A 19,170-nucleotide genomic window follows, 5' to 3' on the forward strand; every position below is an offset into this window, starting at 1 on the left:
ACTGGGCGTGATTAATCTGCCTGTGTTGTGAGTGACTGTGTGTGTGTGTGTGTGTGTGTGTGTAAATGTATTTGTGTTTTAAATGTGGGTTATGTTGTATGTAAATATGTGTGTGTGTGTGTGTGTGAGTGCATCATGCACGTGTGTGTGCATGTGTGTGTGTGTGTCTATTTTGAGGGCAGTGAGAGTCGGTTGGCTGCATGTGTGTGTGTGTGTGTGTGTGTGTGTGTGTGTGTGTGTGTGTGTGTGTGTGTGTGTGTGTGTGTGTGTGTGTGTGTGTGCATCATGCATGTGTGTGTGCACGTGTGTGTGTGTCTATTTTGAGGGCAGTGAGGGTTGGTTGGCTGCATGTGTGCATGTGTGTGTGTGTGTGTGTGAGTGTGTGTGTTGGCACTCTGAACAGGATAATCTGCAGAAGCCATATTTGCTCTGACATCTCAAATCAATGTTTGCAAACACTGAAAGCAACTCATGTCCATGTGGGAAGATGTGTTATGATTATTTATGATTGTTACATAACCACAACATCACTCTTAATACACCGGCATCATGGCTGCTATGCAGCCAGATACACCAGCATCATGGCTGCTATGCAGCCAGAACAGAAATATACCGGCATCATGACCGCTATACAGCCAGATACACCAGCATCATGGCCGCTATGCAGCCAGATAGACCAGCATCATGGCCGCTATGCAGCCAGATACACCAGCATCATGGCCGCTATGCAGCCAGAACAGAAATGCACCAGCATCATGGCCGCTATGCAGCCAGAACAGAAATGCACCGGCATCATGGCCGCTATGCAGCCAGATACACCAGCATCATGGCTGCTATGCAGCCAGAACAGAAATATACCGGCATCATGGCCGCTATACAGCCAGATACACCAGCATCATGGCCGCTATGCAGCCAGAACAGAAATGCACCAGCATCATGGCCGCTATGCAGCCAGATAGACCAGCATCATGGCCGCTATGCAGCCAGATACACCAGCATCATGGCCGCTATGCAGCCAGATAGACCAGCATCATGGCCGCTATGCAGCCAGATACACCAGCATCATGGCCGCTATGCAGCCAGAACAGAAATGCACCAGCATCATGGCCGCTATGCAGCCAGAACAGAAATGCACCGGCATCATGGCCACTATGCAGCCAGATAGACCAGCATCATGGCCGCTATGCAGCCAGAACAGAAATGCACCGGCATCATGGCCGCTATACAGCCAGATATACCCGCATCATGGTCGCTATGCAGCCAGAACAGAAATATACCGGCATCATAGCCGCTATGCAGCCAGATATACCAGCATCATGGTCGCTATGCAGCCAGAACAGAAATATACCGGCATCATGGCCGCTATGCAGCCAGATATACCAGCATCATGGTCGCTATGCAGCCAGAACAGAAATATACCGGCATCATGGCCGCTATGCAGCCAGATATACCAGCATCATGGTCGCTATGCAGCCAGAACAGAAATATACCGGCATCATGGCCGCTATGCAGCCAGGTATACCAGCATCATGGTCGCTATGCAGCCAGAACAGAAATATACCGGCATCATGGCCGCTATGCAGCCAAATATACCAGCATCATGGCCGCTATGCAGCCAGAACAGAAATATACCGGCATCATGGCCGCTATGCAGCCAGATATACCAGCATCATGGCCGCTATGCAGCCAGAACAGAAATACACCGGCATCATGGCCGCTATGCAGCCAGATACACCGGCATCATGGCCGCTATGCAGCCAGATATACCAGCATCATGGCCGCTATGCAGCCAGAACAGAAATACACCGGCATCATGGCCGCTATGCAGCCAGATACACCGGCATCATGGACGCTATGCAGCCAGAACAGAAATGCACCAGCATCATGGCCGCTATGCAGCCAGAACAGAAATATACCGGCATCATGGCCGCTATGCAGCCAGATATACCGGCATCATGGCCGCTATGCAGCCAGAACAGAAATATACCGGCATCATGGCCGCTATGCAGCCAGATATACCGGCATCATGGCCGCTATGCAGCCACAACAGAAATACACCGGCGTCATGGCCGCTATACAGCCAGATATACCGGCATCATGGCCGCTATGCAGTCAGAACAGAAAGGCACGCTCCTCATTGATGTTCCTCTCTCTTTCCAGCAATCTCTGCCATCATGCACCCAGGCAGGCTGACTGGCAGCCACAGTCTTTCAACCACACAGTAAGTAAACTCAGGAAATAAGAAAGACAAAGAAAAAGGACAACATCATATTATACCGTCTCATCAAAAGAAGGACAACATCATATTATACTGTCTCATAAAAGGAAGAAGGACAACTGTAATGGAACGGTTTCCTTTATTTCTAGAGCCTCCCCGCCACTAGGGGCATAGTTCCATTATCTTTAGAGTCTTTTGCCTTCTAGTGGCATAGTTAAGTACCGCAGTTTCAGTTACTTCCTTTTCCTGTGACAACGCAGCAATATTCATGCTCCATCAGCCATCACCTAGTTTCTACCCCTTTGAGTGGCAATATCTGTAAGAAAAGCTATTATCCATCATTGCTAGAATCTTTATTTTGAAGTATTTTTTACATATTTGCTACAGTTTGTATAATTTTGGTAACACGTATGACAGCACATTTTAATGATGGCATTCAGGATATACTTTTGATGCTAGCGTAAATACAGTGTTCAGTGCTATACCTGATTAGTTACAACTTACATTTTATTCCTGCAAAGAAAATGTTACTTTTATACTTCCCTTCGTTTCCTGAAAAATAGAGGATTAGTTATCCTAACTGTAATTCTAGATTGAGTAAGCTATTTTGTATTGTATACTGATGTATGCTTTTCTGTATGTTTATTTTCAGTTTCACACTTGCTTGTTATTAAATCCCGTCCATACACAACACTGGTCTGTTCCTTGGAGGATATGATGCAAGGGAGAGTTTAGCTGGCTGGCTGTAAAACCCTAATATAGGACAAGAGCCACATTGGGTGTAGCAGTACAACAACATCATATTGTACCATCTCATAAAAAGAAGAAGGGCAACATCATATTGTACTGTCTCAGTTGCTTCTTTACTCGAGTCGCAGGAAAATGACTTTGGAAAGCTTTCAGTTCCGCTGTCGTTTTTGACACACAGCGAAGTTCCTTAAAATACTTTCACAGAGCTCTCTGGCAAGTCGCCCGTCTTTGGTCATGAAGAGAGTTGAAAGTCAACCCAATTCGTCGTGCATTGGCTCAAATAATAAAGCCCCTGGGGGTTGGATTTCTGCACAGAACTTTAATACTCATCCATGTTCATAAATAATCCACACGGGGCTTAATCTCTTATTCTGCTGATTAGGTCGCAGAAACTCCCACAACACATCATAGACCAGCAGTATCTCGCTGGCTCCAGGACACACTATCTTTGAGTGGAGGCACGCACACACACACACACACACACACACACGCACGCACACACACAGACACACACACACACACACACACACACACACACACACACACACACAAAACAACCACACAAACTCATGCTTACTCTCACATGTTGGAATGTGTAAGAAAGCTGGTGATGGAATGTGTGTGTGTGTGTGTCTGTGTGTGTGTGTGTGTGTGTGTGTGTGTGTGTGTGTGTGTGTGTGTGTGTGTGTGTGTGTAGGGGGGATCTGGGTTGTCATGCAGCTTTCATCTGCATGTACTCATGTTAGCGCAGACGTGTGTACATGTCAACTGATTTTATGTGTGTGTATGTGTGTGTGGGTGTGTGCGTGTGTGGATGTGTGTGTGTTTATAATGGCGTCCACAGTGGCGTCCACAGTGTATCTACACCAGTGTGTGTATAAGCCCCCCTATCCCAACACTCCTCACCCCAGCCTGCTGTGGCGGTCCGAGCTTCTCCTCTCTGAGGCTTATGTCAAACGGGCGGCTGTAAAGTTTACAGTGGCTAGCCATTTTTTATCAGCCGGCACCACACACCGTGTGATGCTCCCTCCAAAACTCCCTGGCCTCAGAGAGTCTCAACCTCAACCCCCAACCCATTCCCTGCCTCCTACCTTCTTCTTGTCTTTCTTCTCATCCTTCTTGGTGAAGAGGGTGTGGACCCACCAGATCTTGGTGAACATGCTGCCATAAGCCAGGCTGAAACCCAGACCCAGCAGCCACAGGCGGAACTGCAGCGGGATTTGTGAGGACAGAGAGACAGAGACAGAGAGAGAGCGACACAGAGAGACAGAGAGCGAGAGAGACAGAGAGAGAGAGAGAGAGAGAGAGAGAGAGAGAGAGAGAGAGAGAGAGAGAGAGAGAGAGAGGGAGAGAGAGGGAGGGAGGGAGAGCGCACACAAGAGATGAGCTCCTAAAAAATGATCAAACATTGGGTCTCTATTGAGACAGAGAATTTAGAAAAACAGTCTAAAAGAAGAAGACAATGTATATCACTTTCCTAACAGAACACCTCCTTTAACCCCACAAGGAAACCAAGTTCTCACATTAAACCTGCCCGAAGAGTTCACGAACATCTAGCTGGCTAACCTGCTAGCTGACGAACCTGCTAGCTGCCTAACCTGCTAGCTACCGAACCTGCTAGCTGCCGAACCTGCTAGCTGACTAACCTGCTAGCTGCCTAACCTGCTAGCTGGTTAACCTGCTAGCCTACCGTAAAGCAAAACAACTCAACAACTAACGTGGCCTGGTCTAACGGGACCTGGTCTAACGTTACCTAGTCTACCGTTACCTGGTCTAACGTTATCTACTCTAACATTACCTGGTCGAACGTAACCTGGTCTAATGTGACCTGGTCTAACGTTACCTAGTCTAACGTGACCTGTTCTAATTTACCTAGTCTGTTACCTGGTCTAACGTTACCTAGTCTTAACGTTACCTGATCTAACATTACCTGGTCTAACGTGACCTGGTCTAATGTAACCTGGTCTAACATGACCTGGTCTAATGTTACATAGTCTAACGTGACCTGGTCTAACGTGACCTGGTCTAACGTGACCTGGTCTAACATGACCTGGTCTAACGTTACCTAGGCTAACGTGACCTGGTCTAATGTTACCTAGTCTAACGTTACCTGGTCTAACGTGACCTGGTCTAACGTGACCTGTTCTAATGTTACCTAGTCTAACGTTACCTGGTCTAACGTTACCTGGTCTAACTTTATCTAGTCTAATGTTACCTGGTGTAATGTTAGCTGGTCTTACGTGACCTGGTCTAACGTTACCTAGTCTAACGTTACCTGGTCTAACGTTACCTAGTGTAACGTTACCTGGTCTAACGTTACCTGGTCTATCGTTACCTGGTTTAACGTTACCTGGTCTAACGTGACCTAACTTTAAGCCTTACCTTAACCCTAATCCTAATTCTAACCTTAACCCTTACCATAAACCTAATCCTAAACTTACCCTAAACCCAAGTCCTAACCCTAAAATAGACCCTTTTCCTCATGGGGTCCCATAAAATGTCCCCACAAGGTAGGTGGTTTCAGGTTTGCTGTCCTAATGGGGACAAAAACTGGTACACACACAGACACAGACGCAGACACACACACACAAATAACTCTTTGTGATTTAGTACTGTAGAACAAAACAACACGTAAACAACTCAACGCATGAATATTGAATAACATTTCATACCAGTTACACAGAAAAATATACATCATATATCATATTCTGTTTATCATATATCATAACTATAAACCACCTCTGCTGGTTTCTCTTGTTACTGGTTTCTCTTGTTACCTGGCAGACCACAGGGAACTGGGATCTGTGGACATGGTGACCGTCAATCCCCAGTGGGAAGACTGCAGCCAGGGCCATCATGCAGCCCACCGCCGTCATGTTGTTCAGGTACGGCTGCGAGTTCTGGATGTAGCTGAAACAGAGACACAAAACACAAATAACATGATCTGGTTAAACTCCATCTTAATGGGGTGTCCGGGTAGTGTAGCGGTCTATTTCATTGCCTACCAACATGAGGACCGCCAGTTTGAATCCCCATGTTACCTCCGGCTTGGTCGGGCATCCCTACAGACACATTTGGCCATGTCTGTGGGTGGGAAGCAGGATGTGGGTATGTCTCCTGGTCAACACACTAGCGCCTCCTCTGGTCGGTCGGGGTGCCTGTTCGGGGGGGGGACTGGGGGAACGGCATGATCCTCCCATGTTCTACGTCCCCCTGGTGAAACTCCTCACTGTCAGGTGAAAAGAAGCGGCTGGTGACTCCACATGTATCAGAGGAGACATGTGGTAGTCTGCAGCCCTCCCCGGATCAGCAGAGGGGGTGGAGCAGCGACCAGGACAGTTCGGAAGAGTGGGGTAATTGGCCAAGTACAATTGGGGAGAAAAAGGGGGAAAATCCCCCCCCCCCAAAAAACCAACTCCATCTTAATTCCCCTTTTGGTTGATTAGAGAAACAAAAGCTAGCTGTCATTTAGGTTAATATTATGGATATATTCTTTCCCTTTGGGTTTTAGTGCTTCATTGTAGCAGTGACACATCAAATTAATATATTCATACCCTAGTTATAATATTGCTGATGATATAGGAGGTCAATTGCAGTCTGGATGTCTTAAGATCTTGTGTCAGCTCACTAATATGACATATCCTACATCAGCAGAACCAAACTTTGATTCATAATCTACCACTGTAGGTGTGAGCCGAGTGTGGCTGTGCCACTCACATTTTATAACAACTATGTGTGTTGATAACAGTCTAGACAACAAGTCTGGATAACAGTCTGGATAACAGTCTCGATAACAGTCCAGATAACAATCTAGATAACAGTCTGGACAACAAGTCTAGATAACAGCCTGGATAACCGTCTAGATAACAGTCTAGATGACAGTCTGGATAACAGTCTGGATAACCGTCTAGATAACAGTCCAGATAACAATCTAGATAACAGTCTGGACAACAAGTCTAGATAACAGCCTGGATAACGGCCTGGATAACAGTCTAGATGAAAGTCTGGATAACAGTCTGGATAACCGTCTAGATAACAGTCCAGATAACAATCTAGATAACAGTCTGGACAACAAGTCTGGATAACAGTCTGGATAACCGTCTAGATAACAGTCCAGATAACAGCTTGGATAACGGTCTAGATAACAGTCTGGATAACAGTCTAGATGACAGTCTGGATAACAGTCTGGACAAAAGTATAGATAACAGTCTAGATAACGGTCCGGATAACAGTCTGGATAACGGTCCGGAAAACAGTCTGGATAACAGTCTAGATGACAGTCTGGATAACAGTCTGGACAAAAGTATAGATAACGGTCCGGATAACAGTCTGGATAACAGTCTAGATAACAGCTTAAAGGACTGAAATTTACTAAAGAGTATCAAAAATTAAACATATTTGGAATAATTTTTATGATCTGGTAGAGTGATTTTTCAGTTGTTCCTTATCATATGCATCAACAGTCAGTCATGATATCATAATAATACAGTCTGTTGCATGTCTGTGAATGTTCTCATTCATCCAGGTCATGGTTATCCAAAGGAGTTGAATCAAGTGCAACTGGACTTGGTATACAGTGCATCCGGAAAGTATTCACACCCCTTCACTTTCCCCACATTTTGTTATGTTACAGCCTTATTCCAAAATGGGTTAAATTCTTTTTTTTCTCATCAATCTACATACAATATCCCATAATGACAAAGTGAAAAAGGTTTTGTAGAAATTTTTGCAAATTTATTAAAAATAAAAAACTGAAATATTGCATGTACATAAGTATTCACACCCTTTACTCAGTAGTTGGTTGAGGCACCCTTGGCAGCGATTACAGCCTCAAGTCTTCTTAGGTATGAAGCTACAAGCTTGGCACACCTATATTTGGGGTATTTCTCCCATTCTTCTCTGCAGATCCTCTCCAGCTCTGTAAGGTTAGATGGGGAGCGTCGCTGCACAGCTATTTTAAGTTGTTTCCAGAGATGTTCAATGGGGTTCAAGTCTGGGCTCTGGCTGGGCCACTCAAGGACATTCACAGACTTGTCCTTAAGCCACTCCTTTGTTGTCTTGGCTGTGTGCTTAGGGTCGTTGTCGTGTTGAAAGGTAAACCTTCGCCCCAGTCTGAGGTCCTGAGCACTCTGGAGCAGGTTTTCATCAAGGATCTCTCTGTACTTTGCTCCATTCATCTTTCCCTCAATCCTGACTAGTCTCCCAGTTCCTACCGCTGAAAAACATCCCCACAGCATGATGCTGCCACCACCATGCTTCACTGTAGGGATGGTATTAGCAAGGTGATGAGAGGTGCCTGGTTTCCTCCAGACGTGACGTTTGGCATTCAGGCCAAAGAGTTCAATCTTGGTTTCATCAGACCAGAGAATCTTGTTTCTCATGGTCTGAGAGTCCTTTAGGTGCTTTCTGGCAAACTCCAAGCGGGCTGTCATGTGCCTTTTACTGAGCAGAGGCTTCCGTCTGGCCACTCTACCATAAAGGCCTGATTGGTGGAGTGCTGCAGAGATGGTTGTCCTTCTGGAAGGTTCTCCCATCTCCACAGAGGAACACGAGCTCTGTCAGAGATGCCATCGGGTTCTTGGTCACCTCCCTGACCAAGGCCCTTCTCCCCCAGTTGCTCAGTTTGGCTGGGCGGCCAGCTCTAGGAAGAATCCTGGTGGATCCAAACTTCTTCCATTTACGAATGATGGAGACCACTGTGCTCTTCGGGACCTTCAAAGCTGTAGAAAATTTTTTGTACCCTTCCCCAGATTTGTGCCTCAATGCAATCTTGTCTCGGAGGTCCACAGACAATTCCTTTGACTTCATGGCTTGGTTTCTGGTCTGACATGCACTGTCAACAGTGGGACCTTATATGGACAGGTGTTTGCCTTTCCAAATCATGTCCGATCAATTGAATTTACTACAGTCGGACTCAAATCAAGATGTAGAAACATCTCAAGGATGATCAGTGGAAACAGGATTGACCTGAGCTCAATTTGGAGTGTCATAGCAAAGGGTGTGAATACTTATGTACATGCAATCTTTAGTTTTTTATTTTTAATAAATTTGCAAAAATTTCTACAAAACCTTTTTCACTTTGTCATTATGGGATATTGTATGTAGATTGATGAGAAAAAAAAGAATTTAACCCATTTTGGAACGTGTTGCAGTTTTCACAAAGGTCCAACTGGGGTAGCCGCAGGTTTTTAAAGCTCCCCTCAGGTGTTTGTGTTCTTCTCGTTGGGTCTGAGTGCTGCTGGGCACATTGTCAGCTCTGTGTTGCAGAGTTCTGATGACGCTCAGTTTGTGTTCCAGCGGGAGGTGTGAGTCGAAAAGTAGATATTGGTCTGTGTGTGTAGGTTTCCTGTAAACCCCAATGTGGAGGCTCCTGTCTTCCCCAATGTGGACGTCACAGTCCAAGAAGGGCCAACTGTTGTTCTTTACGTCTTCCCTTGTGAACTTAATGTTCTTGTCCAACGCTTGCACCTCTTGTGTTTGGATTTTGACCCATGTGTCGTCCACATATCTGAACCAGTGGCTCGGAGGTGTTCCTCTGAAGGAGTTCAGGGCCCTGTGTTCTACCTCTTCCATATATAAGTTGGCCACAATGGGAGATACTGGTGAGCCCATTGCACAGGCGTGTTTCTGTCTGTAAAACTGGCCCCTGAATTGGAAATATGTAGTGTTCAGGCAAAGGTCCAGTAGTTGGCAAATCTGGTCTGGGCTGAGGTTGGTCCTATTGTGGAGAGTGTCGTCCCGTAGCAAACATTGCCTCACAGTTTCCAAAGCCTCCATGGTTGGGATGCAGGTGAATAACAAGGTCACGTCGTAGGATACCATGGTTTCATTAGGTTCCAGTTTTATGCCTTGGACCTTGTCCACGAAGTCAATGGAGTTTTGGATATGGTGAGGTGTTTCGCCCATTAAAGGGGTCAAGATGTTGGCTATATGTTTGGCAATGTTGTACGTGACCGAGTTTATGCTGCTGACGATGGGCCTGTTACACATACAGTCACATACAGTCTGTTACACATGCTGCTTTTTCACACATCTTGGCTGTACGCAGCTGGATGCATTTCATTTGCACTGTGTAGCGCCCCATGTAACTCAATGCAAAGCTGTGCATGAACAGGTTCCATAGAGCTGAAATTCATTCAACCTTTTTGCTACAATTTTTTTTTTTTGGGATGTTTTTCGCCCTTTTTCTCCCCAATTGTACTTGGCCAATTACCCCACTCTTCTGAGCCGTCCCAGTCGCTGCTCCACCCCCTCTGCCGGCTGCCAATCTGGGGAGGGCTGCATATTACCACATGCTTCCACCGATACATGTGGAGTCGCCAGCAACTTCTTTTCACCTGACAGTGAGGAGTTTCACCAGGCGGACGTAGCGCATGGGAGGATCACGCTCTTCCCCCCAGTCCCCCCCCCCCAAACAGGCACCCTGACCGACCAGAGGAGGTGCTAGTGCAGCGACCAAGACACTTAACCGCATCCGGCTTCCCACCCGCAGACACGGCTAATTGTGTCTGTAGGGACGCCCAACCAAGCCAGAGCAAACACGGGGATTCAGGCCACGTGTTGGTAGGCAATGGAATAGACCGCCACACCACCTGGACGCCCTTTTTGCTACAATTTTATTATCCACTTTGACATCCACAGCTTTAATATCCACAGCTCATATATAATCAAACTACTACATATACCCATTTATTCGTCCACTGAAAATGTCAATACGCTGTCTGTAACCTGCTGCAGTTAGTGAGAGATTTGCATTAAGGGTGAGGAGTCACATCGCAACAGGACGACGACTCAAAGCACACAGCGAAAAATATACAATGTCTAAGCGATGTCTTAAAAAAAGGAGAATGATTTTGTGACCAAAGCCCAAATTTTTAACCCATTGCTAATCTGTGGTAAGGCTTGAAATTTGCTGTCTAATTTGGCAGAGTTGAGAGAAGTTTGCATGGCTGAAACAAGTTTGTGTGGCAGAGTTGGTACAAGTGTGCATGGCGGAGTTGGAACAAGTGTGTGTGGCAGAGTTGGAACAAGTTTGCATGGCAGAGCTGGAACAAGTGTGCGTGGCAGAGCTGGAACAAGTGTGCATGGCAGAGCTGGAACAAGTGTGTGTGGCAGAACTGGAACAAGTGTGCATGGCAGAGTTGGAACAAGTTTGCATGGCAGAGTTGGAATAAGTATGTATGGCAGAGTTGGAACAAGTTTGCATGGCAGAGTTGGAATAAGTATGTATGGCAGAGTTGGAACAAGTTTGCATGGCAGAGTTGGAATAAGTATGTATGGCAGAGTTGGAACAAGTTTGTATGGCAGAGTTGGAACAAGTTTGTATGGCAGAGTAGGAACAAGTGTGTATGGCAGAGTTGGAACAAGTTTGTATGGCAGAGGTAGAACAAGTGTGCATGGCAGAGTTGGAGCAAGTGTGCGTGGCAGAGCTGGAACAAGTGTGTGTGGCAGAGTTGGAACAAGTGTGCATGGTAGAGTTGGAACAAGTTTGCATGGCAGAGTTGGAACAAGATTGTATGGCAGAGTTGGAACAAGTTTGTATGGCAGAGTTGGAACAAGTGTGTATGGCAGAGTTGGAGCAAGTGTGCATGGCAGAGTTGGAACAATTTTGTATGGCAGAGGTGGAACAAGTGTGCATGGCAGAGTTCGAACAAGTTTGCATGACGGAATGGGGGAAAAAAAATCCAAAATCTAACTGTGTAAAGCTCATCGAGGTACTAAACCTGAGAAGGCTGACATCCGTAATTGCTGCCAAAAGCCTTTTACAAAGTATGGACTCTAGGGAGGGAGTATACTTCTGTAGGTTCTGAAGTGGTGAGTATTGGGCCAGATGTCCTACTTGCCAAAAGGAATGTGAAGTGGTGTGGTGGCCTCTCGCTTCCTGTTGTAGTGATCGCCACAGGTCCATCAGGACCTTAGCATATGGCCGCTCCAACGCAAATGTGTCCGCAGCAGCACCTTCTCGTGGTACCTCCTGTTTTTACAAAGTCTGCTGTGGGGGCGACCGGGTTCCCGGCGGTATAACCATGTGGGTCGATTGGACTCGAGCTGTATCTACCGAGGTAGATGCAGCTCATTTGTCTTGACAGGCAGCTCACCTAGAAGGACAACTCTGATTTCAAACCCGGGTAGATGAAGCTCGTTAGCCTTGAGAGGCAGCTCATCTAGGAGAAGGACAACTCTGATTTAAAACCTCCACTGCTTTGCGGGTATACTCGTCTATGGGAAAGGCTTCGGGAAGAAACCCTGAGGAAAAATCTGTTGGCGTCCGGGTAGCATAGCAGTCTATTCCATTGCCTACCAACATGGGATCGCCGGGTCGAATCCCCGTGTTACCTCCGGCTTGGTTGGGCATCCTGACAGACACAACTGGCCGCGTCTGCGGGTGGGAAGCCGGATGTGGGTATGTGTCCTGGTTGCTGCACTAGCGCCTCCTCTGGTCGGACAGGGCGCCCCCTCCCTGGATCGGCAGAGGGGATGGAGCAGCGACCGGGACGATACAATTGGGGAGAAAAGGTGTGTGTGTGTGGGGGGGGGGGGGGGTTAAAAAAAAACCTGCATCCGTCTCCATTGCCAGTCATCTTGCTAGTCTTGCCACTGGTAGTAGGTGGTCTCGGACGAGAGTAGAGTTGATGATGCGCAACTCTTCCTCACTTTAATCATGGCGCAAGTCATCAGTCATCCATCACAGGATGACTAGATGGTCCTCGTCACTACGACGGACGAATAACATACTTCTGTATCAGAAAAAGTCTTCCATTATTGAAAAACAAATCCATGTGAATAAAGAATATATTTTACTCCATACTACTACTACTACTACTACTTTCGGCTGCTCCCGTTAGAGGTCACCACAACTCATCATCCGTTTCCATTTCTTCCTGTTTTACTTTATAAATATGCTGAATTCATTTTGTTAGTTAAGGAAGCAAAAATAGTTCAACCCTGTCAAATTGGGAGGTGTAAAACAAGCAAAGTGTGAACAACTTCAATGGGGATGAATACTTTCTGAAGGCACTGCACACACACACACACACAATGTATCTGCTACAATATTGGTGTGCTGAAGCCACAACATTCACTTCTAACTCACATGTATTGAACAAACATAAAGACACACATTGCCCTTGTATGTTGTTTAGAAATGATTTCCTCCGATTTTCTTTTATTTTTACAGTAAATTTGTTCTTTTGTTGCCAAGAAAGACACCCACAACAAACGTGTTTTGTTAAAAGCTTGGTGAATGAACTGGATTTGATGTGATTTGGTTTCTTGCACAGCCTTGTCGCTGTTGCACGTGGCTCTTGGTGAAAGTGGTGTTTGAAATGTAATCACAGCAGGACTGGCAAACTGGAGCCGACGTGATAGTCCCAAAAGAACGAACCTTCCCTGCACTTGGAAAACTGAGATAAGCTCATGGATTCGTGGACTTTAAATCACTTTGACCCTGGTCAAACATGAAAATACTTATTAAAACGGCAGCAGAGATACACTACAGTGTTCACAGACATGGATCAAGAGCAGAAATCCTGCATCAAAAGGCTTATCCATCAAGTTCTATTTGCATTTGGTCTAGGACTATACACCGATGAGCCAAAACATTATGACCACTCACAGGTGAACTGAATAATGTTGATCTCCAAACTGGGGCACATGTCAAGGTCTAGCTAGACTAGATGGCAAGCGTACAATCAGCTCTCGTAGTCAGCGTGCTGGATGCAGGAGAAATGGGCAGAATGGAGACCTGGGCGACCTCGACAAGGGCCAAATTGTTATGGCCAGACAACTGGGCGACATCATCTCTTCAATAGCAAAGCTTGTGGGGTGCTCCCGATCAGCAGTGGTGAGCACCTACCGACAGTGGTCCGAGGAGGGACAAACCACAAGCTGGCAACACCGTGTTGGATGCCCAAGGCTCATCGATGCACAAGGGCAACGAAGGCTATCCCATCTGGTCTGAACCAACAGAAGGTCTACTGTGACACAAGTCGCAGAAAATTTGACTGATCGTTACAGGAGGAATGTGTCACAACACAGTGCACCGCACCCTGCTGCTTATGGGACTGCATACAGTCAGAGTGCCCATGATGACCCCTGTCCACCATTGCAAGTGCCTACAATGGGCATGCGAGCATCAGAATTGGATCTTGGGGCAGTGGAAGAAGGTCGCCTGGTCCCATTTTCTTTAAGATCACATGGATGGCTGTGTACATGTGTGCTGTTTACATGAGGAGGTTATGGCACCAGGATGCACTGTCAGGGGACAACAAGCCGGTGGAGGGAGTGTGATGCTTTGGGCAATGTTCTACAGAGAAACCCTGGGTGCAGCCATTCATGTCGGCATCAATTTGACACGCGCTACCTACCTAAACATCACTGCAGATCAGGTACACCCCTTCATGACAATGGGATTCCGTGATGGCAGGGGCCTCTTTCAGCAGGATAATGCGCCCTGCCACACTGCACACATTGTTCAGGAATAGTTTGAGGAACATGATGAAGTGTCCAAGGTGTTGCCCCGGTCTTCAAATTCTCCAGATCTCAATCCGATTGAGCATCTGTGGGATGTGCTGGACCAACAAGTCCGATCCATGGCATCTCCACCTCACATTTTACAGGACTTGAAGGATCTGCTGCTAAGGTGTTGGTGCCAGATACCACAGGACACCTTCATGGGTCCTGTGGTATCTGGCACCAGAGTTCATGCCTTGGTGGGTCGGTGCTGTTTTGGCAGCACATGGAGGACCAACAGCATATTAGGCATGTTAGGTCATAATGTTTTGGCTCATCAGTGTATGTGCCAATGAAATTAGACTACAGAAAGTAAAAGACACACTCAGATCACTACTGTAACTTTGCTGCTGTTAAAGTCAAGGAGAATTGCTGTTCAATTTTTTCCATTAACCTCTATACTGGAAAAGGCTTTTCTGAGTGTGCATGCTTTTCTCGTGCACATCCCTACTTCATATTAACACACACATTTTCCCACTTGGGACCTACGTAGTAGTACTACTGGCAACTGAGCAGCATTATTAATACAACTGGGGCTAATTACCACCTCGCAGTTGTGAGAGGAGAGGAGAGCATTATTCATTCATGTTCTTCCACCAGTGGCGGTTCATTTATGCAGGGCACTAACCCCCCCCCCCCAATATCTAGAGCAGAAAGTCCACTTAAATATGTTTAACATAAATTAATTACATAACACAAAATAATTATGAAATAAAACGTTTTCCTCATACAATGTGCCTGGTAGTCTGTCCGCGCTTGTCATCTCATTAACATTTGGTTCCAAATTGCATTTGGTTCATTTTTGTGTGAATACATAAGTTTACTTCCTGGGTGAAGGGCACGAGCCAAATGAGAGTACATGTAAGTCCTTCAGTTTCTGGCAAGCAGGTGACCTGAGGCTGCTCTCTCATTGGTTGCTTCAGATTTTCCACGGGATGCAGCTCTCTGCGCCCCAGATGCTCCAACCCTCATTTGCAGTGAATTGGTATTGTTTTTATGTTTTATTTTATCTAATGTGGTTGGACAATTCTTGATGCTGTCTTTCATGTTCACACCCGCCATTAATATAACTATGGCCACACAACTGTCCCTCCTGCTCCTCAGCTAGCTGACCAGTATTTTCAGGATATATCAACTTCAAGTGGAACCGTGGAAATCAAAGTAAATTCAGTTATTTCTTACCAAAAACACTCTTTCACGAGGCGTTCACTGGAAGAAGACAATAGGATAAAGGAGCTTGGACCGGACCAACCCAGGGCTCGAGATGCTGGACAGGTGACGGGACAGATGACATGCTGGCCTACAAAAATGCCCGGAGGGACTTGAAAAAGGGCATTAGAAAGGCTAAACGCAGGTACAAGCGGCGCATTGAGGGGCACTTCACACATAACAACAACCCCTGAAGCATGTGGAGAGGTATTAAAAACATAACGGATTACAAATGCAGCACCCCACACATCACCCGTCCAAATGACCCTGCCCAAGGAGGCGCATGCACTCGTCCTACAGCGCCATCAGGTGAAATCCAGTCTGAGCAGAATCCATATCTCCAAAGCGGCAAGACCAGACAGAGTGTCGGGCTGCACACTGAAGACATGCACTGACCAACTAACAGGGGTGTTCACCAACATCTTCAACCTCACCTTACAACAGGCTGTTGTCCCCACCTGCCTTAAATCCAGCACCATTGTACCTGTACCCAAGAAGACAGAAGCCAACTGCCTCAGTGACTCTCGCCCAGTTGCCCTGACCCCAGGTATTATGAAGTGCTTTTAGAGGATTATACTCTCTCACATCAAGGACATCATCCCCACAGATCTGGACAGCCACCAATTTGCCTATCGGGGGAACAGATCTACAGAGGACGCAGTCTCAATTACACTTCATACAGCCCTGTCCCACCTGGAGCATCCAAACACATATGTCAGGATGCTTTTTTATTGACTTCAGCTCCGCTTTCAATATGATAATCCCCCATAAACTGGTACACAAACTCAGCAACCTAGGATTAAACACTACACTCTGTTCATGGATTATGGACTTCCTCACTCACAGACCACAAAATGTCAGGATAGGTAACCACACATCTTCAACCCTCATCCTGAACTCAGGTGTGCCACAGGGCTGTGTGCTCAGCCCAGCCCTCTTCACCCTTTTCACTCCTCCAACACTATAGTGAAGTTTGCTGATGACACCACTACAGTGGGAGTCATAACCAACAATGAGGAGACACACTACAGAGAGGAGGTCAAACATCTGGCTGGGTTGTGTTCAAACAATAACCGGGTCCTGAACACCAGTAAAACAAAGGAGATCATTGTGGACTTTAGGAGATCCAGGAAGACCACCCCACCCCCACTGCACATAAACGGTGAAGAGGAGCATATTGTGGATAACATCAAATTCCTGGGAATCCACATAACCAAGGAACTCACATGGTCACTCAACACCTCCCACCTGGTGAAGAAAGCACAACAGAGGCTTTTCTTCCTCAGGAAACTTAAACAAGCCGGTCTCCCTTCTCAAATGCTGGTCAACTTTTACAGAAGCACAATAGAGAGCATCCTCTGTAATGTGTCGCAGTGTGGTATGCCAGCTGCACAGCAGAGAACAGGAAGGACCTGGCCTGGGTGGTAAAGACGTCACAGAGGATTGTGGGAGCTGTGCTCCCAGACCTGGATGCTGTGTATGCTGGTCGCCTACAGAAGAAAGCCAGCAACATCAGCAAAGACACAACACACCCAGGTCACTGTGTTCGTTCCCCTGCCATCAGGGAAAAGATACCGCCGCACCATCAAAACCCGGACTAACAGGCTGAGGAACAGCTTCTTCCCCAGAGCTGTAGCCTCCACCCCCCCCCCCACCACCCCACACACACACACACATCTGCCTATAGCTGCTGAGGACTAACTGGTACTAAAGCTGCTGCAATATGGACAACTATGTGCAATAACCCCATGCACTATTTTGAACTTTAAAAGTTGCTGCCATCTTTTATTGTCTTATCATCATTTTTACTACCTCACTTATTTTTACTACCTCGCTTATTTATACTAAATGTTGTTTGTCCTGTTTTATCTTGTTTTTTTTAAATCATCTATCTTGTCTAGTGTTGCTGGTCTGAGAGTCACCAAACGAAATGTCGTTGTGTGTACACAATGACAATAAAGTGTCTTGTCTTGTCTTTTCTCCTCTCCTCTCCTCTCCTTTCTTTTCTCTTCTCTTCTCTCCTCTTAAACCGGTTTACAAAATGGAGGACGAGCTTACAGCGGGGGGGTGCTCTTGTTATGACAAACGGAGCTGGCTGTCTGGATGTGGTATTGTATATATTATATATAATATATGAGTCATGCCTTCTGTTGCTTCCCTCTTTGCTATTTCAGAGTGTCGGCACCGAAGCACTGCGGACAACGATGGGGCACAAGACCTAAAACATCTTCCTGAAACAGTGCAAATGGCAGGAAAGTAGCCGCAGCCATCTTGACAAGAGTAGGAGGCTGCATTGTTTTGGCACTGCTGAAAACTAGATGAAGTACTGGCATCAAAATCAGAATGAAGAGGTGACCAAAAAAAAAAATCGACATCCTGTTCAGAATAATAGCCTGGGGTACATTTCAGGGAGCCTCTGGGTTGGCCTCCCGTGGCCATGATGAGTGACAGCTCCGATAAGTTCAGTTTGTTTGTCCCCCCAAAACTACACCCCCCCCCTCAAATTCCCACATGTTTTATCACTGGCCGCCATTGTCCTCAAGGCCACATTGTTCAGTCTCCAATGAGGATTTGAATCACTGACTTTATGGTTACTCGAGCTAAATGGTTAGTATTTTTTCATTTATCTATTTATTTATTTTTGTTTGGCTTGAGTTTAAAAATAAATGTGGATTTTGATTAAAACATTTTTTTTAAAGTTTATTATTTTGAAAAAAAATGTATCCACCACTTAACCTGAAATGACATTTAAAAGGTCCAGATACCATCTGAATACCACCAGTTTGAGCCTATGTTTATAATCTTTATGAATATAAACCAAACTTTGCCAGCAACAACAGGAATTAAAAGCCAGGTTTAGTTGTCTCATCCAGTCCACCACTAGGAGCTGATACTCAGTCAGTCCCACCGTCTGGCTTTCAGAGGTGGGGCCACTGGTCTGCTTTCATTTGGATTACAGACGCACCTTGGACAACATACCAACGCTGTCCTCTCTTTTCTCCTCTGGCTCTGCACCTCCTCTCCTTGTTCATCATCCCCCCTCTCTCCTCTCTCCGTCCTTTCTTCACTTCTGTTAGTGCTTAGCGAAAACCGGAAATGCCGGTGTGCACAGTGGATTATGGTCATTGTCGTTATTGCCCCGCTCAACTGTACTGAACTGTTCAATTTCCAATTGTTCACAGTTTGCAGCAGGCAAGACGCTGTGAGGTGTATTGATCTGCTGCACAGACAATATAGTCCAACCTACCTGCCATCTTCTGCCTTAGCGTTGAGCTCAACAACAAAACAAAACAAAACAAAAAACGAGTTTCAATCAGCGTATTTACATGCAAGTTAACATTTCGATTTTCATCAGATTAAAATAATAGTTTGATTATTGCAAATGTCATGTAAACACGTTAAAGGTCCACTTAGCAATTTAACAGCCATCAATACATATTTATTAAACATGTCTTTAGCAATGTGTAGTCATTGTAGAGTGA

General features: G+C 46.0%; 1 protein-coding gene across 2 annotated transcripts in view; it reads right to left on the reverse strand.

Moving 5' to 3' along the window:
- The window catches only part of gabbr1a (gamma-aminobutyric acid (GABA) B receptor, 1a), a 257,938-nt gene that overhangs the window by 31,869 nt on the left and 206,899 nt on the right, over window positions 1-19,170 (reverse strand). For both annotated transcript variants that reach the window (XM_056286387.1, XM_056286388.1), the window contains 2 exons: window positions 5,746-5,878; window positions 4,060-4,176 (listed from right to left, as the gene is read on the reverse strand). In XM_056286387.1, coding sequence (XP_056142362.1) covers window positions 4,060-4,176; window positions 5,746-5,878 — 250 coding nt within the window. The remainder of the gene's footprint in view (window positions 1-4,059; window positions 4,177-5,745; window positions 5,879-19,170) is intronic.

Source organism: Lampris incognitus, chromosome 9 (genome assembly GCF_029633865.1).
Source record: "Lampris incognitus isolate fLamInc1 chromosome 9, fLamInc1.hap2, whole genome shotgun sequence".
In the NCBI taxonomy this organism is placed as follows: Eukaryota; Metazoa; Chordata; class Actinopteri; order Lampriformes; family Lampridae; genus Lampris; species Lampris incognitus.